The sequence below is a fragment of the Trachurus japonicus genome, chromosome 5 (assembly GCF_045865225.1).
Source record: "Trachurus japonicus isolate A0001 chromosome 5, Traja_1.0".
NCBI lineage: Eukaryota > Metazoa > Chordata > Actinopteri > Carangiformes > Carangidae > Trachurus > Trachurus japonicus.
This window is the reverse complement of record NC_140911.1, coordinates 29,842,307-29,857,073: the sequence shown is the minus strand read 5'-3', so window position 1 is coordinate 29,857,073 and position 14,767 is coordinate 29,842,307. Positions and strand designations below refer to the sequence as shown.

General features: G+C 41.5%; 1 protein-coding gene across 2 annotated transcripts; it reads left to right on the top strand.

The window, feature by feature from the left end:
• Positions 1-745: 745 nt before the first annotated feature.
• On the top strand, positions 746-13,230 carry LOC146987874 (myosin heavy chain, fast skeletal muscle-like). 2 transcript variants are annotated; one of them, XM_085777301.1, is made up of 41 exons: positions 746-1,170; positions 1,418-1,467; positions 1,804-2,016; positions 2,222-2,365; positions 3,129-3,285; positions 3,376-3,403; positions 3,540-3,654; positions 3,745-3,837; positions 3,946-4,009; positions 4,125-4,223; positions 4,322-4,425; positions 4,726-4,864; positions 4,994-5,112; positions 5,520-5,669; positions 5,794-5,964; positions 6,065-6,371; positions 6,493-6,563; positions 6,721-6,808; positions 6,890-7,007; positions 7,101-7,224; positions 7,334-7,470; positions 7,616-7,871; positions 7,968-8,210; positions 8,311-8,487; positions 8,570-8,715; positions 8,916-9,006; positions 9,114-9,503; positions 9,606-9,732; positions 9,819-9,937; positions 10,055-10,251; positions 10,346-10,529; positions 10,619-10,784; positions 11,101-11,225; positions 11,308-11,616; positions 11,714-11,917; positions 11,992-12,117; positions 12,207-12,377; positions 12,469-12,573; positions 12,687-12,782; positions 12,863-12,994; positions 13,084-13,230. In XM_085777301.1, the coding sequence occupies exons 3-41, from the start codon at positions 1,816-1,818 to the stop codon at positions 13,102-13,104; spliced, it is 5,814 nt and encodes a 1,937-aa protein (XP_085633427.1). In that variant the 5' UTR covers positions 746-1,170; positions 1,418-1,467; positions 1,804-1,815; the 3' UTR covers positions 13,105-13,230. The 2 variants fall into 2 exon arrangements, with proteins under 2 accessions (XP_085633427.1, XP_085633428.1); XM_085777302.1 differs by lacking the exon at positions 746-1,170 and having other exon boundaries at positions 1,418-1,476; positions 1,810-2,016.
• Positions 13,231-14,767: the final 1,537 nt, after the last annotated feature.

Below are 14,767 nucleotides of genomic sequence, written 5' to 3'. Positions count from 1 at the left end.
CTGAGATCAAAGGCCATAAAAACACAATAAGCCTCTTGAGCATGTGGCATCTGGCTGGAGAATCAACTCAAGCCCTGAGCTATATTTGAGTTTTGCCCTAATAAGACAGAAGATTTCATGGCAGGAATCGTGTAACACACGCTAACTGAAGACAGTGGCTCATTATATCTTGTTGGTAACCACTTTAGAATTTCTTCTTCTTATTCACTGCCATAAGAAGATCCTCTTTCTAATGGAAACAGTGCCTAATGGCACTCTACCCACACTTTAAACCCCACCGGCTGTGTCCACGTTCTTGTCAAAGATGCTTGGTGCACTTGTCATCTTTGACAATATTCTCTGTCTCATCTCATGCTGTAGACATTTAATGAACAAAACACATGCTGAATCTTTACAGATATGAAAATTTGTGAAAAAGTGATAGTGAATCCATCACTGAGCTGCTCTACATTTAGGGATTGTCTCAGTCTCTCCTGTGTACCTATTAAGAACAAGAATAGAATAAGCTGGCACTGATGTAAGAAATCATGGCACTGGTTTTGTTTTTTAATCATTCTTGACTTGTAAGGACTTTGAAACACTATATCAGTGACTTTTTAAAGGTTCTCCAAAGCATAGCAAAGAGGTTACTGTTGTGCCAGAGCATTATAAAGATGTGCTAGTCACACCTTTGGACTGTGTGTAACTACTGACTTGCCCTTGAGCACAAAGTTAAAAAAAAAACTTCACATCTGTACCTTGTTTGCACACAGCACAATCCATGAGCAGGAATAACTTCACGTTGACATGCTTCTTGAGCATGCATTATACTCATAATCTCTCTCTTGAAAAATGTTGCTCTGTTCCTCACACTTTCAAACAATTACTGTATCACTGAAGACAAAGCAAAAGACAACAACAGTAGTTTAATTATTCAAGAGTAATCGCTGTGTATATACACATATCTATAAAAACCTCCATTCCAAATAGATTCCAAGTTAGTCAATGAAGTGACACGGAAGACATCTAATAAATAGTGTAATATTACAGCCAGAGGTAATAACCACTGCACACCACAAGCATTGTGCCAGGCAACATGACCAAATACAGCAAGACACATGTGATCACTCTCTGATCACTCTTTATAAACGGAGCAGCAAACCTCCACCATGGACAGAGCCCCCAGCAAAGGTAGGTCTCTTATTGGAACATATTTAGCTAGAGTTATTCAACTGCTCCATTACAACTTATCATACATTGTATTGAGTAAGTATTATTGAAAATGCAGTTACTTCAGTCTATTGGTATGTGTAAAGATATACAGTATATCTTTGTTTATAAGTATACACATGCTTTCGCTCAACATAATTAAAATAGAGTATGATAGTAACACCAAAAGTAAACTGTGTGAACCTTACATCTTTGCTCTTATTTTCAGTCTGCACTGAAATCTGCTAGAAACACCTTCTTCACCTGCTGTGCTCCAAGGTAAACTGGGTAACATGACATGTCTTGTAGAATAACTCAGAGTGAGATGTGATTTAATCATTAGTTAATATATACTGAATTACAAGGCAAGGCATCTTTATTTATATAGTTAATTTCATACCCAGTTATTTGCAACAGTTATTCCCAATGATCATAATAACTTACTTTAGGCTCTAGTATGGTGGTGGCTATTGTATCTGTATTTCACCAAATTTAATGGAAGACCATTTGAGACTATTAACAGATACCATAGGTCACCATTTGTTCCTCCATCTACTGTATCTGATTTTTTGTTACTTCAAATGAATGGCTATTGTTGTGTTTCCTCACTTGCAGTAAAAGGTCACCATGGGGGACGCAGAAATGGAGTGTTTTGGGCCGGCGGCCCCTTTCCTCCGCAAGCCAGAAAGAGAGAGAATTGAAGCTCAAAACACTCCCTTTGATGCTAAAACAGCTTACTTTGTGACCGAGCCCAAAGAGATGTACCTCAAGGGGAAACTTACGAAGAGGGAGGGCGGCAAAGCCACTGTGGACACGCTCTGTGGAAAGGTAAGAACAACAGCCTTTTGTTTTACAGAGCTTTACTTTTCTAATTGAGATCTAGACTACTGCAACATGTAAAATTTTTGACAAAAATAAAAGGAAGTTAAAAAAATGTGACTATAGCAGATAAGACGCATTTTAAAATCTGACTGTTAAGTCAACAACAGATTACTTCTTAATGGTAACTGTGTCTTTTCTGTCTCTGTAACAGACTCTAACTGTAAAGGATGATGAAGTCTTCCCCATGAACCCTCCAAAGTACGATAAGATTGAGGACATGGCCATGATGACCCACCTCAGTGAGCCCTCTGTGCTGTATAACCTCAAAGAGCGCTATGCAGCATGGATGATCTACGTGAGTATTGTGCAATTGGAATTACTTTCATTGCATATAGTGTACATGCACATCATTACAACAGTCTGGTCACACATGGGCAGCTATGACTGACTCTCTCTATTTTTAATTTTGGGATTTTTCGACCACTCTTCCTTGCAGATCACACCAGGTTCTGATATCTTTTTAAGCCATGCTGCACGCACGCACGCACGCACGCACGCAAACATGTACACACAGCTCATATTTAAGCTCTGCCCACAGATTCTGATTGATGTTTCTGGTCATGACCATGAGGAGCTGCTCCATAGGCTTCAGCCCCTTCCATCAAATAGTTCATGATGCATGCATGAGGTGTGCTTTGGATCTTTATCCTAGTGTAGAAGCCAAACCTTTTCTAATCCAGACTGCTGCTGATTACACAAAATATTTAAGATCTGTTTACAGTAACAGTTGGCAAGACAAACTTCTGATCAAATGCTGCTCTTTTTTTTTTCTCCAAATCCTCCCTGGGAGTTCAATTTGAGCTTCATCTGCCCACATCAAATTGACCCTGGCATATCCAGATGATCCCTTGCAGATCATCAGACATTCATGTTTGCATTGAGGTTCTAGATCAGGCTTTTATACACTGGTAACTGTTCCATGTGCATCAATGCTATACACTGGAATGATGGACTACCATCTCAGTATTAACTAATCATCCCAGACATGCCTAAACCTTTGCATACAACTGAAGTCTGTAGAAAAATGTACCATTCTTCAATATTATCCATTGTTGTAGACCTACTCAGGGCTGTTCTGCGTCACTGTGAACCCCTACAAGTGGCTCCCAGTGTATGATTCAAAGGTTGTGTCAGGATACAGAGGAAAGAAGAGAGTTGAAGCTCCACCCCACATCTTCTCCATCTCAGACAACGCCTATCAGTTCATGCTCCAAGGTATCAATGTGTTAACAGTCCCTAAATGTAGCTGCTGCACTTCAGGAAAAGTATGTTTTAAATGTTATATGCCATTTTGATATCTTACAGACAGGGAGAACCAGTCAATCCTGATTACGTAAGAACCACCATTTTTCTATTTGTGTGAACAGTAATAATGTCATTTTGCACATTTTTAATATCTATCTATCCATCTGTCTGTCTCCCTCTCTCTACAATAATTTCATTATTTCTTACATACAACTAAACTGCAGCGGAGAATCTGGTGCAGGAAAGACTGTCAACACCAAACGTGTCATCCAGTACTTTGCGACAATCGCAGTGGCTTCAGGAAAAAAGGCTGCTGAGCATGTTCCTGGAAAAATGCAGGTGAGATAAGTTGAACATAAACATGAAATCCAAAAATCAAAAGAAGCTTAGGACTGTCAGAATGACAAAATGCAATGTTATGTTGTTTAGGGGTCGCTGGAGGATCAAATCATTGCAGCTAACCCACTGTTGGAGGCCTATGGTAATGCCAAGACTGTGAGGAATGACAACTCTTCTCGTTTTGTAAGTTCTTTTCAAATTTCTTTTGGATTTTGTAATTGTTTTGGAAATTGTGACAGTGATTATTCAACAAAAAATTATTCTAATAAAAATGTTAACCTTTTTCTGCAGGGTAAATTTATCAGAATTCACTTTGCAACAACGGGAAAACTAGCTTCAGCTGATATTGAGACATGTAAGACTTTTTGTGAAACTCATTGCACATTATATGTCTACTGCATTGCCAAATCCTTCAGCTGTAACTCATGAGATTGCCCTGAACATTTTTTTAACAACTTCAACCAATACAGATCTGCTGGAGAAGTCTCGAGTGACGTTCCAGCTGTCTGCTGAGAGGAGCTACCACATCTTCTATCAGCTCACAACAGGACACAAGCCTGAGCTCATAGGTGTGTGATTGGTCAATAATGTGGAATGTCAATTATTCTAAAGAAACGGATGTCCCCCTGATGCTGTACTTTAATGCCTTTGGTGTCCTTTTCTTCAGAGGCTCTGCTGATCACCACAAATCCATATGACTATCCAATGGTCAGTCACGGTGAGATCACTGTCAAGAGTATCGATGATGTTGAAGAATTCGTCGCCACTGATGTAAGGACTACTTAAGTTTGATATTTTGCATTCATTTCTATAAGAAATCAGGCTCATGTTTACTTTTGTGATACCTGGTTTTGTTACTATTGGTAACACTACTTCAGCAATTCATGAGATAAATCCTATTTTCATGAATCTTGACTGGACATCAATCATATGAAATAAGGTTTCTAATGCCCTCCATTTAGGTTAAAAAAAGGAAAAATACACTTTTAAAATTTTGGGCAGCTCAGTGGAACAGTGATTAGACCTGTTGACTGTTGAATCTGAGTAAGCTGTATTACCTTTTAATTGCAGACTGCTATTGACATCTTGGGCTTCACTGGTGAAGAGAAGGCTAGCATGTTCAAGCTGACTGGAGCTGTGATGCATCATGGAAACATGAAGTTTAAGCAGAAGCAGCGTGAAGAGCAGGCTGAGCCTGATGGCACTGAGGGTATGAAACTCACACACCATCAGCTTGAATGGAGGAGCACATGTTCTGACTTGTGATTTAGAACTGCACTAATAGCTTCGCTCTGGTAATGTGTGTTTTAAAGATGGCAACTTGTGTTCTTTTCTTCAGTGGCAGATAAAATCGCCTACCTCATGGGTCTGAACTCTGCTGATTTGCTGAAAGCACTTTGCTACCCCAGAGTGAAGGTCGGGAACGAGTTTGTGACCAAAGGTCAAACTGTCCCTCAGGTACAGAAGACAAAAGACAAACAACAGTCTGTTCTCTGTTTTCACATACGGAATACTTTCTGTACTAATGGTTTAGAAAGGCTCTCACAGTTATGAGAGGCCATTTGCTTTCACATGTACAGTAACACCATACACTACTATTCTCTGTATGTGAGAGAGTATAGTAGTGTATGTGATAGTGTTGTAGTATATGTGAGAGAGTATGTTAGTGTAAGTGTAAGAGAATGGTAATGTCAGTATGATGTTACTTAAGGAAGTAAGTATGGATTATCTCTCAAAGGCCCTCTCATACCAACTTCTTATCTCAGCTCTATGTGCTCTTAAACATGTTTCAACACAAAAACACAGAAATAACATTGACTACATTTTACAATTAATATGTGTGCACCTTTCATTTGTAAATCCAGGTCAACAATGCCGTCATGGCTCTCTGCAAGTCTGTCTATGAGAAAATGTTCTTATGGATGGTCGTCAGAATCAATGAGATGCTGGATACCAAGCAGCCCAGAAGCTTTTTCATCGGTGTCTTAGACATTGCTGGCTTTGAAATCTTTGATGTAAGTATGCCTGGCTGATTATAATGATGATGATGATGGGGGGTGGGGGGTGGGGGGGTAAAGTTAGTGTTGCTGAGGCCCTGTGCTTACATTTTATATCATTTCATACTTTCATCTCTTCAAGATGAACAGCTTGGAGCAGCTCTGTATCAACTTCACCAATGAAAAACTGCAACAGTTTTTCAACCACCACATGTTTGTCCTGGAACAAGAAGAGTACAAGAAAGAGGGAATTGAATGGGAGTTCATTGACTTTGGTATGGATTTGGCTGCCTGCATTGAGCTTATTGAGAAGGTGGGGAGATGCTACATATTCACAAATACAGAAAACTATCTGATGACTCTTTTTCTGACTCTGGTTTCGTGTTAAATAATAATTTCCTCATGAATGACAGCCCATGGGTATCTTCTCCATCCTTGAAGAGGAGTGCATGTTCCCCAAGGCAACAGACATGACCTTCAAAAGCAAATTGTACGACCAGCATCTGGGGAAGACCAACTCCTTCCAGAAACCAAAACCTGTCAAAGGCAAAGCTGAGGCACATTTCTCCTTGGTTCACTATGCTGGCACTGTTGATTACAATGTAATAGGCTGGCTGGACAAGAACAAGGATCCCCTGAACGACTCAGTGGTTCAGCTTTACCAGAAGTCCTCAGTCAAACTGCTGGCTCACCTCTATGCATCACATGCTGGAGCAGAAGGTAAGGATCATATTTTATATTGTAAAGTATAGGCTTTTAGTTTGTGGTAAAAACAGGTCACCATGAAAAAATAAAAGTATTAGTTTATGTAAACAATTCAAATGTAATGTTCTTGTCACAGCCGAGGGTGGTGGAAAAAAAGGTGGCAAGAAGAAGGGTGGATCTTTTCAGACTGTGTCTGCCCTGTTCAGGGTAAGTATCACAAATAACTGTCTAACAACAGTAAAGCAGTATAGTGACTGGAGGGATGGATGGACACCCCCCAAATGCTAGTGGTACAAGAAATAGCAAATGGATTGTGTAATTTATTATTAACTGTGCTAGTAATTCGCTTCTTTTAACATTTTAGGAGAATTTGGGCAAGCTGATGACCAACTTGAGGAGCACTCACCCTCACTTTGTACGTTGCTTGATTCCCAATGAATCAAAGACCCCAGGTAAATCTAGTATTAGTATTGATGTTGACAAGACAATACTGTATTCAGGCAACATTGAACTGAATTTAGCATTTCTTTAAGGTCTGATGGAGAACTTCCTGGTTATCCACCAGCTGAGATGTAACGGTGTGCTGGAAGGTATCAGGATCTGCAGGAAAGGTTTCCCCAGCAGAATCCTCTACGGTGACTTTAAGCAGAGGTACCTACTGATTAACCAAGATTTACCAGTTTTTTCTTCACCATCTTATGATCAAATATTTTTCCCTGATCTGATCAATTTCCCTCCAATCAGATACAAAGTATTGAATGCCAGTGTCATCCCAGAGGGGCAGTTTATTGACAACAAGAAGGCCTCAGAGAAACTTTTGGGCTCTATTGATGTAGACCATACTCAGTACAAATTTGGACACACAAAGGTAATCAGTTATTCTGTTGTGAATTGTAGGTATTTATAGGAATACAAACCCTGATTCTGTAAGTGAGTGCAACTTCATTTAAAGTTACACAACTAACACTTTCTTTTAGGTGTTCTTCAAAGCTGGTCTGCTGGGAACTCTGGAGGAGATGAGAGATGAGAAACTGGCTGAACTGGTCACAATGACTCAGGCTCTGTGCAGAGGTTTCCTCATGAGGAGAGAGTTTGTCAAGATGATGGAGCGCAGGTACCGTAGACATTTCAAAAACCGTGCATTCATCGATTTATCAGACCACATATTTATTTTGAAAACTTAATCCATACTTCTTATCAATTCAGTTTTCAGTAGCTAAATGAATCTGTGCATTCTGCTTCTTACCCATTATCCCCAGGGAGGCAATCTACTCTATTCAGTACAACATCCGCTCATTCATGAATGTCAAAACTTGGCCATGGATGAAGTTATACTTTAAGATTAAGCCTCTGCTGAAGAGTGCAGAGACTGAGAAAGAGATGGCCCAAATGAAAGAGGACTTTGAAAAGACTAAAGAAGAGCTTGCAAAGGCCCTGGCCAAGAAGAAAGAACTGGAGGAGAAGATGGTTTCTCTCCTACAGGAGAAGAATGATCTCCTGTTGCAAGTGCAGTCTGTAAGTTGCACCATCCTGCTCGATGTGTATTTCCACTTAATATCCTTCATCAATTTCCAGCTTTGATGACATGAACATGCTCATTTTGACTTGTAGGAGGGTGAAAACCTTTCTGATGCTGAGGAAAGGTGTGAGGGGCTGATAAAAGCAAAAATCCAACTTGAGGCCAAACTCAAAGAGACAAGTGAGAGGCTAGAGGATGAGGAGGAGATGAATGCTGAGTTGACCGCAAAGAAGAGGAAGCTGGAGGATGAGTGCTCCGAGTTGAAGAAGGACATTGATGATTTGGAGCTCACCCTGGCGAAGGTGGAAAAGGAGAAACATGCCACTGAGAACAAGGTGACTATCAGTTTATTGAATTGTGTGCATTTTAAATATGCTTTGATATTACATATTTGATTTCATTAATTTAATAATTTCACTTGTTTGAACTCTCTAGGTTAAAAACCTTACAGAGGAAATGACTTCTCTTGATGAGACCATTGCCAAGCTGACCAAGGAGAAGAAAGCCCTCCAAGAGGCCCATCAGCAGGTCCTTGATGATCTGCAGGCAGAGGAAGACAAAGTCAACACTCTGACAAAGGCCAAGACCAAGCTGGAGCAGCAAGTGGATGATGTGAGTAAAAATGATTGACAGGGCTTTCAGTCCCTGAGAAAATTGAAAACACAAAAATAATGCCTTGTCTTGGTAAAAACAGCTTGAAGGTTCTCTGGAGCAAGAAAAGAAGCTTCGCATGGACCTGGAGCGAGCTAAAAGAAAGCTTGAGGGAGATCTCAAGTTGGCCCATGAAACCATCATGGATCTTGAGAATGACAAGCAGCAGTCTGATGAGAAAATAAAGAAGTGAGTGAAATTATATTAATCAGTTTAAACAGTGTAGTCATGTTTGGTCTAACTGCATTGATCAGGACATACAATAGCCAAAGATCATTGAAAAGTTTTCAACAAACCTGCCGTACAGTTCAAATTCAGTTTTGAACTGAAACTGCATTTACAAGATAAATGAATGTTGAAAATTGATTTCGATAAATTGTCCAACACAGGAAGGACTTTGAAACAAGCCAGCTTCTTAGCAAGATTGAGGATGAGCAAACACTTGGTGCTCAGCTTCAGAAAAAGATCAAAGAACTTCAGGTTGGTACAGCATTAATTTTTTAAGGACCCAGATACGCTTGACTTGTTGACAGCAAGGTATTAGAATGTGTATGTGTTCATTCCTTTTGTGAACATATAAATATCAGGCTCGTATTGAGGAGCTGGAGGAGGAGATTGAGGCTGAGAGGGCTGCTCGGGCCAAGGTGGAGAAGCAGAGGTCTGATCTCTCCAGGGAACTTGAGGAGATCAGCGAGAGGCTTGAAGAGGCTGGTGGAGCAACATCTGTTCAGATTGAGATGAACAAGAAACGCGAGGCTGAGTTCCAGAAGCTGCGTCGTGATCTTGAAGAGTCCACCCTGCAGCATGAAGCCACCGCCGCAGCTTTGCGCAAGAAGCAGGCTGACAGTGTGGCAGAGTTGGGAGAACAGATTGACAACCTGCAGAGAGTCAAGCAGAAGCTGGAGAAAGAGAAAAGTGAATACAGGATGGAGATTGATGACCTCTCAAGCAATATGGAGGCTGTCGCCAAAGCAAAGGTAAAGCAAAACATTTCAGGTCTGCCTCTGGTCTCTCTTATAATAAGACTACTGTATGTTGCACTAGCTGCTTTATACCAACATAACCTTTGTTGATTTAAGACCAATCTGGAGAAAATGTGTCGTACTCTTGAGGATCAATTCAGTGAGATGAAATCTAAAAGTGAGGAATATGTGCGACAACTGAATGACATTGGGGTTCAAAGGGCAAGACTGCAAACAGAAAACGGTGAGAAAAAATATATTGTTTGCATTTTTTTACTGATTCCAACCAGTTAAAAATCTAATTCAACGTCCATCCTTGTTGTGCCTTAGGTGAAATGAGTCGCCAGCTGGAAGAAAAAGAAGCCCTGATCTCTCAGCTGACACGTAGCAAGCAGGCTTACACCCAGCAAACTGAGGAGCTCAAGAGGCACATTGAAGAGGAAGTTAAAGTATGTGTGCATTAAAAATACAGACCATAACAGAACTGAGATGAAGTGTGAAGTGAGAGAAAGTTCAATGAACAAAATTAAATGAGTATATAATAAATGACTTTATTGTTTTCTCAGGCTAAGAACGCCCTGGCTCATGGAGTTCAGTCAGCCCGTCATGACTGTGACCTGCTCCGAGAGCAGTATGAGGAGGAGCAGGAGGCCAAGGCTGAGCTGCAGCGTGCCCTGTCCAAGGCCAACAGCGAGGTGGCTCAGTGGAGAACCAAATATGAGACTGATGCTATTCAGCGTACTGAGGAGCTGGAGGAGGCTAAGTAATGGACCGTCCTGAAGTCACACAGTGTTCACATGCACTGATTCTGTATATGATCATTGACCATTCAACCTGTTTACTGTATGTCTTAACAGGAAAAAGCTTGCCCAGCGTCTTCAGGATGCTGAGGAGTCCATTGAGGCTGTGAATGCAAAATGTGCCTCTCTGGAAAAGACAAAGCAGAGACTGCTTGGGGAAGTGGAGGACCTGATGATTGATGTGGAGAGAGCTAATGCTCTGGCTGCTAACCTTGACAAGAAGCAGAGGAACTTTGACAAGGTTAGATTTAAATTTTTGCTTTGTGCTTTTGAATGAAGACTACAGAACTGTGTGTCACTGAAACATTTGGTTCTTCTTTATGGTTTCAGGTTCTTGCTGAGTGGAAGCAGAAGTATGAGGAGAGCCAGGCAGAGCTGGAGGGAGCTCAGAAAGAAGCTCGTTCTCTCAGTACTGAGATGTTCAAGCTGAAAAATTCATATGAAGAAACTTTGGATCACCTGGAGACCTTAAAGAGGGAGAACAAAAACCTGCAACGTATGAAAAGTTTAAAAATACTCAATACTCGTATAAGCCAAAGAATTAACAGTGGTCTGATTTGCAGTTCATGATTTTGCAGCTGACTTTCCTTTGTACATTGAGGCTAACACCTTTTCAGAAACTGTTTCATGTGCTATATGTATAAGAAGAGGTTATGAAGAGTATGGCCAGTCAACAGGTTTAATGTGCATGGTCTATTATTTTAAACTAACATCGGTAGTGTAATCTCATTTTATGTGTTGCAGTCTTGTATATTTTTGTACAGTCTTCATACCAGACATCCTAAATTCCCTTTTCACTTTGTTTCTTAAAGAGGAGATCTCTGATTTGACTGAGCAAATTGGTGAGAGTGGAAAAACCATCCATGAATTGGAGAAAGCGAAAAAGATTGCAGAGACAGAGAAGTCTGAACTCCAGACTTCACTTGAAGAGGCAGAGGTACAGTCAGACAAAATATATTTTCATAAAGATAATATTGAGTAATACTGAAGCTACATAACATGTATTTATTTTTGTCAAGGCTACCCTAGAGCATGAGGAATCCAAGATTCTCCGTATTCAGCTGGAGCTCACCCAGGTCAAGGGTGAAATTGACAGGAAACTTGCGGAGAAGGATGAGGAGATGGAGCAGATCAAGAGGAACAGCCAGAGAGTAATTGAGTCGATGCAGAGCACTTTGGACGCTGAGGTCAGGAGCAGGAATGATGCCCTGAGAATCAAGAAGAAGATGGAGGGAGACCTGAATGAGATGGAGATTCAGCTGAGCCATGCCAACCGCCAGGCAGCTGAAGCCCAGAAACACCTGAGAAACGTGCAGGGACAGCTAAAGGTATCTCCACCGGAGGATCTGCTGCAGAGCATTTTTTCTTTATAAAAAGGTCACTGAATTTTTTTGGTGATATAGCGATCAATGTTTCACAATCTAGGATGCCCAGCTGCACCTTGATGAAGCTATACGGAGTCAGGAAGACATGAAGGAGCAGGTTGCCATGGTGGAGCGCAGGAACAACCTGATGTTGGCCGAGATCGAGGAGCTGAGAGTTGCACTGGAGCAGACGGAGAGAGGCCGCAAAGTGGCTGAACAGGAGCTGGTTGATGCCAGTGAGCGTGTGGGACTACTGCACTCTCAGGTAGATAAAGATTCAATGTGTAACACATAACTGTTGGAAATGGCAGAACATAATTAAAACTGATATTTGTACAGAATACCAGTCTCATCAACACCAAGAAGAAGCTGGAGGCTGACCTTGTCCAGATCCAGGGTGAAGTAGAGGATGCTGTTCAGGAAGCAAGAAACGCTGAAGAAAAGGCCAAGAAGGCCATCACTGATGTGAGTCATCCGAACACCTGTAGTGACCAATTGTATACAGATTAAAGTGCTCAGACAGTTGAAACAATACACATTATTTAAAATTTCAGGCTGCCATGATGGCAGAGGAGCTGAAGAAGGAGCAGGACACTAGTGCTCATTTGGAGAGGATGAAGAAGAACCTGGAGGTGACAGTGAAGGACCTGCAGCACCGTCTGGATGAAGCTGAGAATCTGGCCATGAAGGGCGGCAAGAAGCAACTCCAGAAACTGGAGGCCAGGGTAAATGCCATGTGGACCTACCATTTTATATTCATTGTGCACCAGGACAATCTGTTTTTCATTTTAAAATCACTACACTTTTTCATTCCAGGTCCGCGAATTGGAGGCTGAAGTTGATGCTGAGCAGAGGCGTAGTGCTGAGGCTATCAAGGGGGTGCGAAAATATGAGAGGAGAGTGAAGGAACTAACCTATCAGGTCAGTCACTATCAAAATTGCTACAACTACTTATAATCACAATGATGTGCTGTATTGAAAAGAGCAGAGGCATGTTTCTACCACAATGTTTAACCATTTCCTGATTACTACAGTATGAGGAGGACAAGAAGAACATTACTAGACTTCAGGACCTGGTTGACAAGCTGCAGCTCAAAGTGAAATCTTACAAGAGACAGTCTGAGGAGGCTGTGAGTAAACTTCTCATTATCAGGCACGTAATAAAAATGTCAGTCGACAGGTTTTGACTTCACTGTGGTTTATTATACAGGAGGAGCAGGCCAACACTCACCTGTCCAGGTACAGGAAGGTTCAGCATGAGATGGAGGAGGCTCAGGAGCGCGCCGACATCGCTGAGTCCCAGGTCAACAAGCTGAGGGCAAAGAGCCGGGAGATCGTCAGGGTAAAAATAATTATCCGTGTCCCATCGAGTTAGCAGAATTGTTTGTTTGTCTTATATATATATATGTTATGTTTGTTTTTTCATTTCAGACTAAGGAAGCAGAGGAGTGAGGTGGAAATCAAGGTTCTCCAGTAACAAGAAATCATAAAATATGAGTATCTTGTTACTTGTTCACTATGGCATGTTAAGTATGCTGTGAAATCCAAAAGTCAATAAAAAGGTTGACAGTTTGTTGTGTTGCTTTGATTCTGTCTCATCATTTTTGAATACCTGATTGATTGATTGATTGATTGATTGATTGATTTTGCATCCAACATCAACATTCTTATTTTCAGTATAATGGCTCATACACTATTATCAGCTCAAATTCATTTCATTTTCTGTTCTGCAGTGCTATTTTTTGTGTTTTTTTTTTCCTGTGGTGTCTATTTGGTCAGGGCTTCATGATGTACATGGCACACAGCTACATTATTAAGGCGCTGCTGTGACATGGTTGATCTTTTTTTAAGTATATTTTTTGGGGCCTTTAATGGACAGGAGAGTTAGGAGAGAGACAGGAAACGGGAGGCAGAGAGGGGGAGAATGACACACAGGATAGGGCCGCTCGACACAGGATTCGAACCGGGGCCGCCTGCAGTGAGGACTATTAGCCTCAACACATGGGGCAGGTGCTCTACCAACTGAGCTAAAAACCACCGTAGACATGGTTGATCTTAACCAGGTGTTCAGTCTTTTCAGTGTACTAAAGCTTCGTTCAGCTTCAGCTGAGGACACAGGAACGCCCAACAACATAGTGATGGCAACAGCAGTTCTTTTGAAGTAGCCTAGTAAATCACTAATATCAGTTCATTAAAAAGATTTGTTCAAAAAATCCGTTCACCGAATCGTTCAGTGCTTGGCGGGAGCCCTGACTGCATAGTGCATAGTCTGACTCCCAGCCGATCATAATTCAGTTCATGACTCCGCCCTGCGGCCCTAAGGTTCACTGTGAAGTGGGCACAGACCTTCACCAACAAAACGACACATTCACGAACAGCAAAACACTACTTACTACATTCAGTAAACAACAAAATTCTATCCTGTACTGTAATATTCCAGCAGTGTTTTTGGCCTGTGCTGACTAACTAGCTCTACCGGTGTAACTATCAGGGGGATTTCTTCGGTGAGGGGTTTGAATTGGCTCAATACCCAGGGAGTCTGACATTGACACTGCTTTCTCAAACACTTCCAAAATGTTTCTCATTCCTCTTTTTTTGAAGAGTTGAGCTAACATATTCAACAGCAGTCTGCATGCCTGGAGTTGTTTGGGACTGCTTTTGTAGTGACTTCTTTAGGCAATCAAGCTCTCGCAAAACCTCTGATGCTACCAGCAGTCGAAGATGTTTAACCCTTCTGGGAGCGATCTAGGAAACCGTTGGCCCTTGTGCCAGTGTCAGAACCAACTGAGGCCATTTCCTCCAAAGTGGACAAGACAGCCTCATACTGACTAAGGACTGTATCAACAGCTTGTCCACACCTACTCAGACACAGAGGTTTCACAGTTTTTGTACATCCCTCTGACGTTGTCTGTCCAGCCAACAGCCCCTTCAAGTTGCTAAGAGTTCCAAGTTCATGGACCCACTGCAATGAGTCACGTACCAAAGGAGAAGCACTGCAAGCACTTTGTGTTATGAGCTTTACACAATGTGCACCACAATGCACATATAGAGCCAATGGCTGCTCCCTCTTCAATATTGCCTGTGCCCCTGAGCACTCCCCCGACATATTAGCAAT

Coding starts and splice junctions, on each gene's coding strand:
- LOC146987874 (XM_085777301.1), top strand. CDS start 1,816: ATGGGGGACGCAGAAATGGAGTGTTTTGGGCCGGCGGCCCCTTTCCTC. Junction 3,404..3,539: donor AACCAGTCAATCCTGATTAC/GTAAGAACCACC, acceptor ACTAAACTGCAG/CGGAGAATCTGGTGCAGGAA. Junction 6,809..6,889: donor CAATGAATCAAAGACCCCAG/GTAAATCTAGTA, acceptor CATTTCTTTAAG/GTCTGATGGAGAACTTCCTG.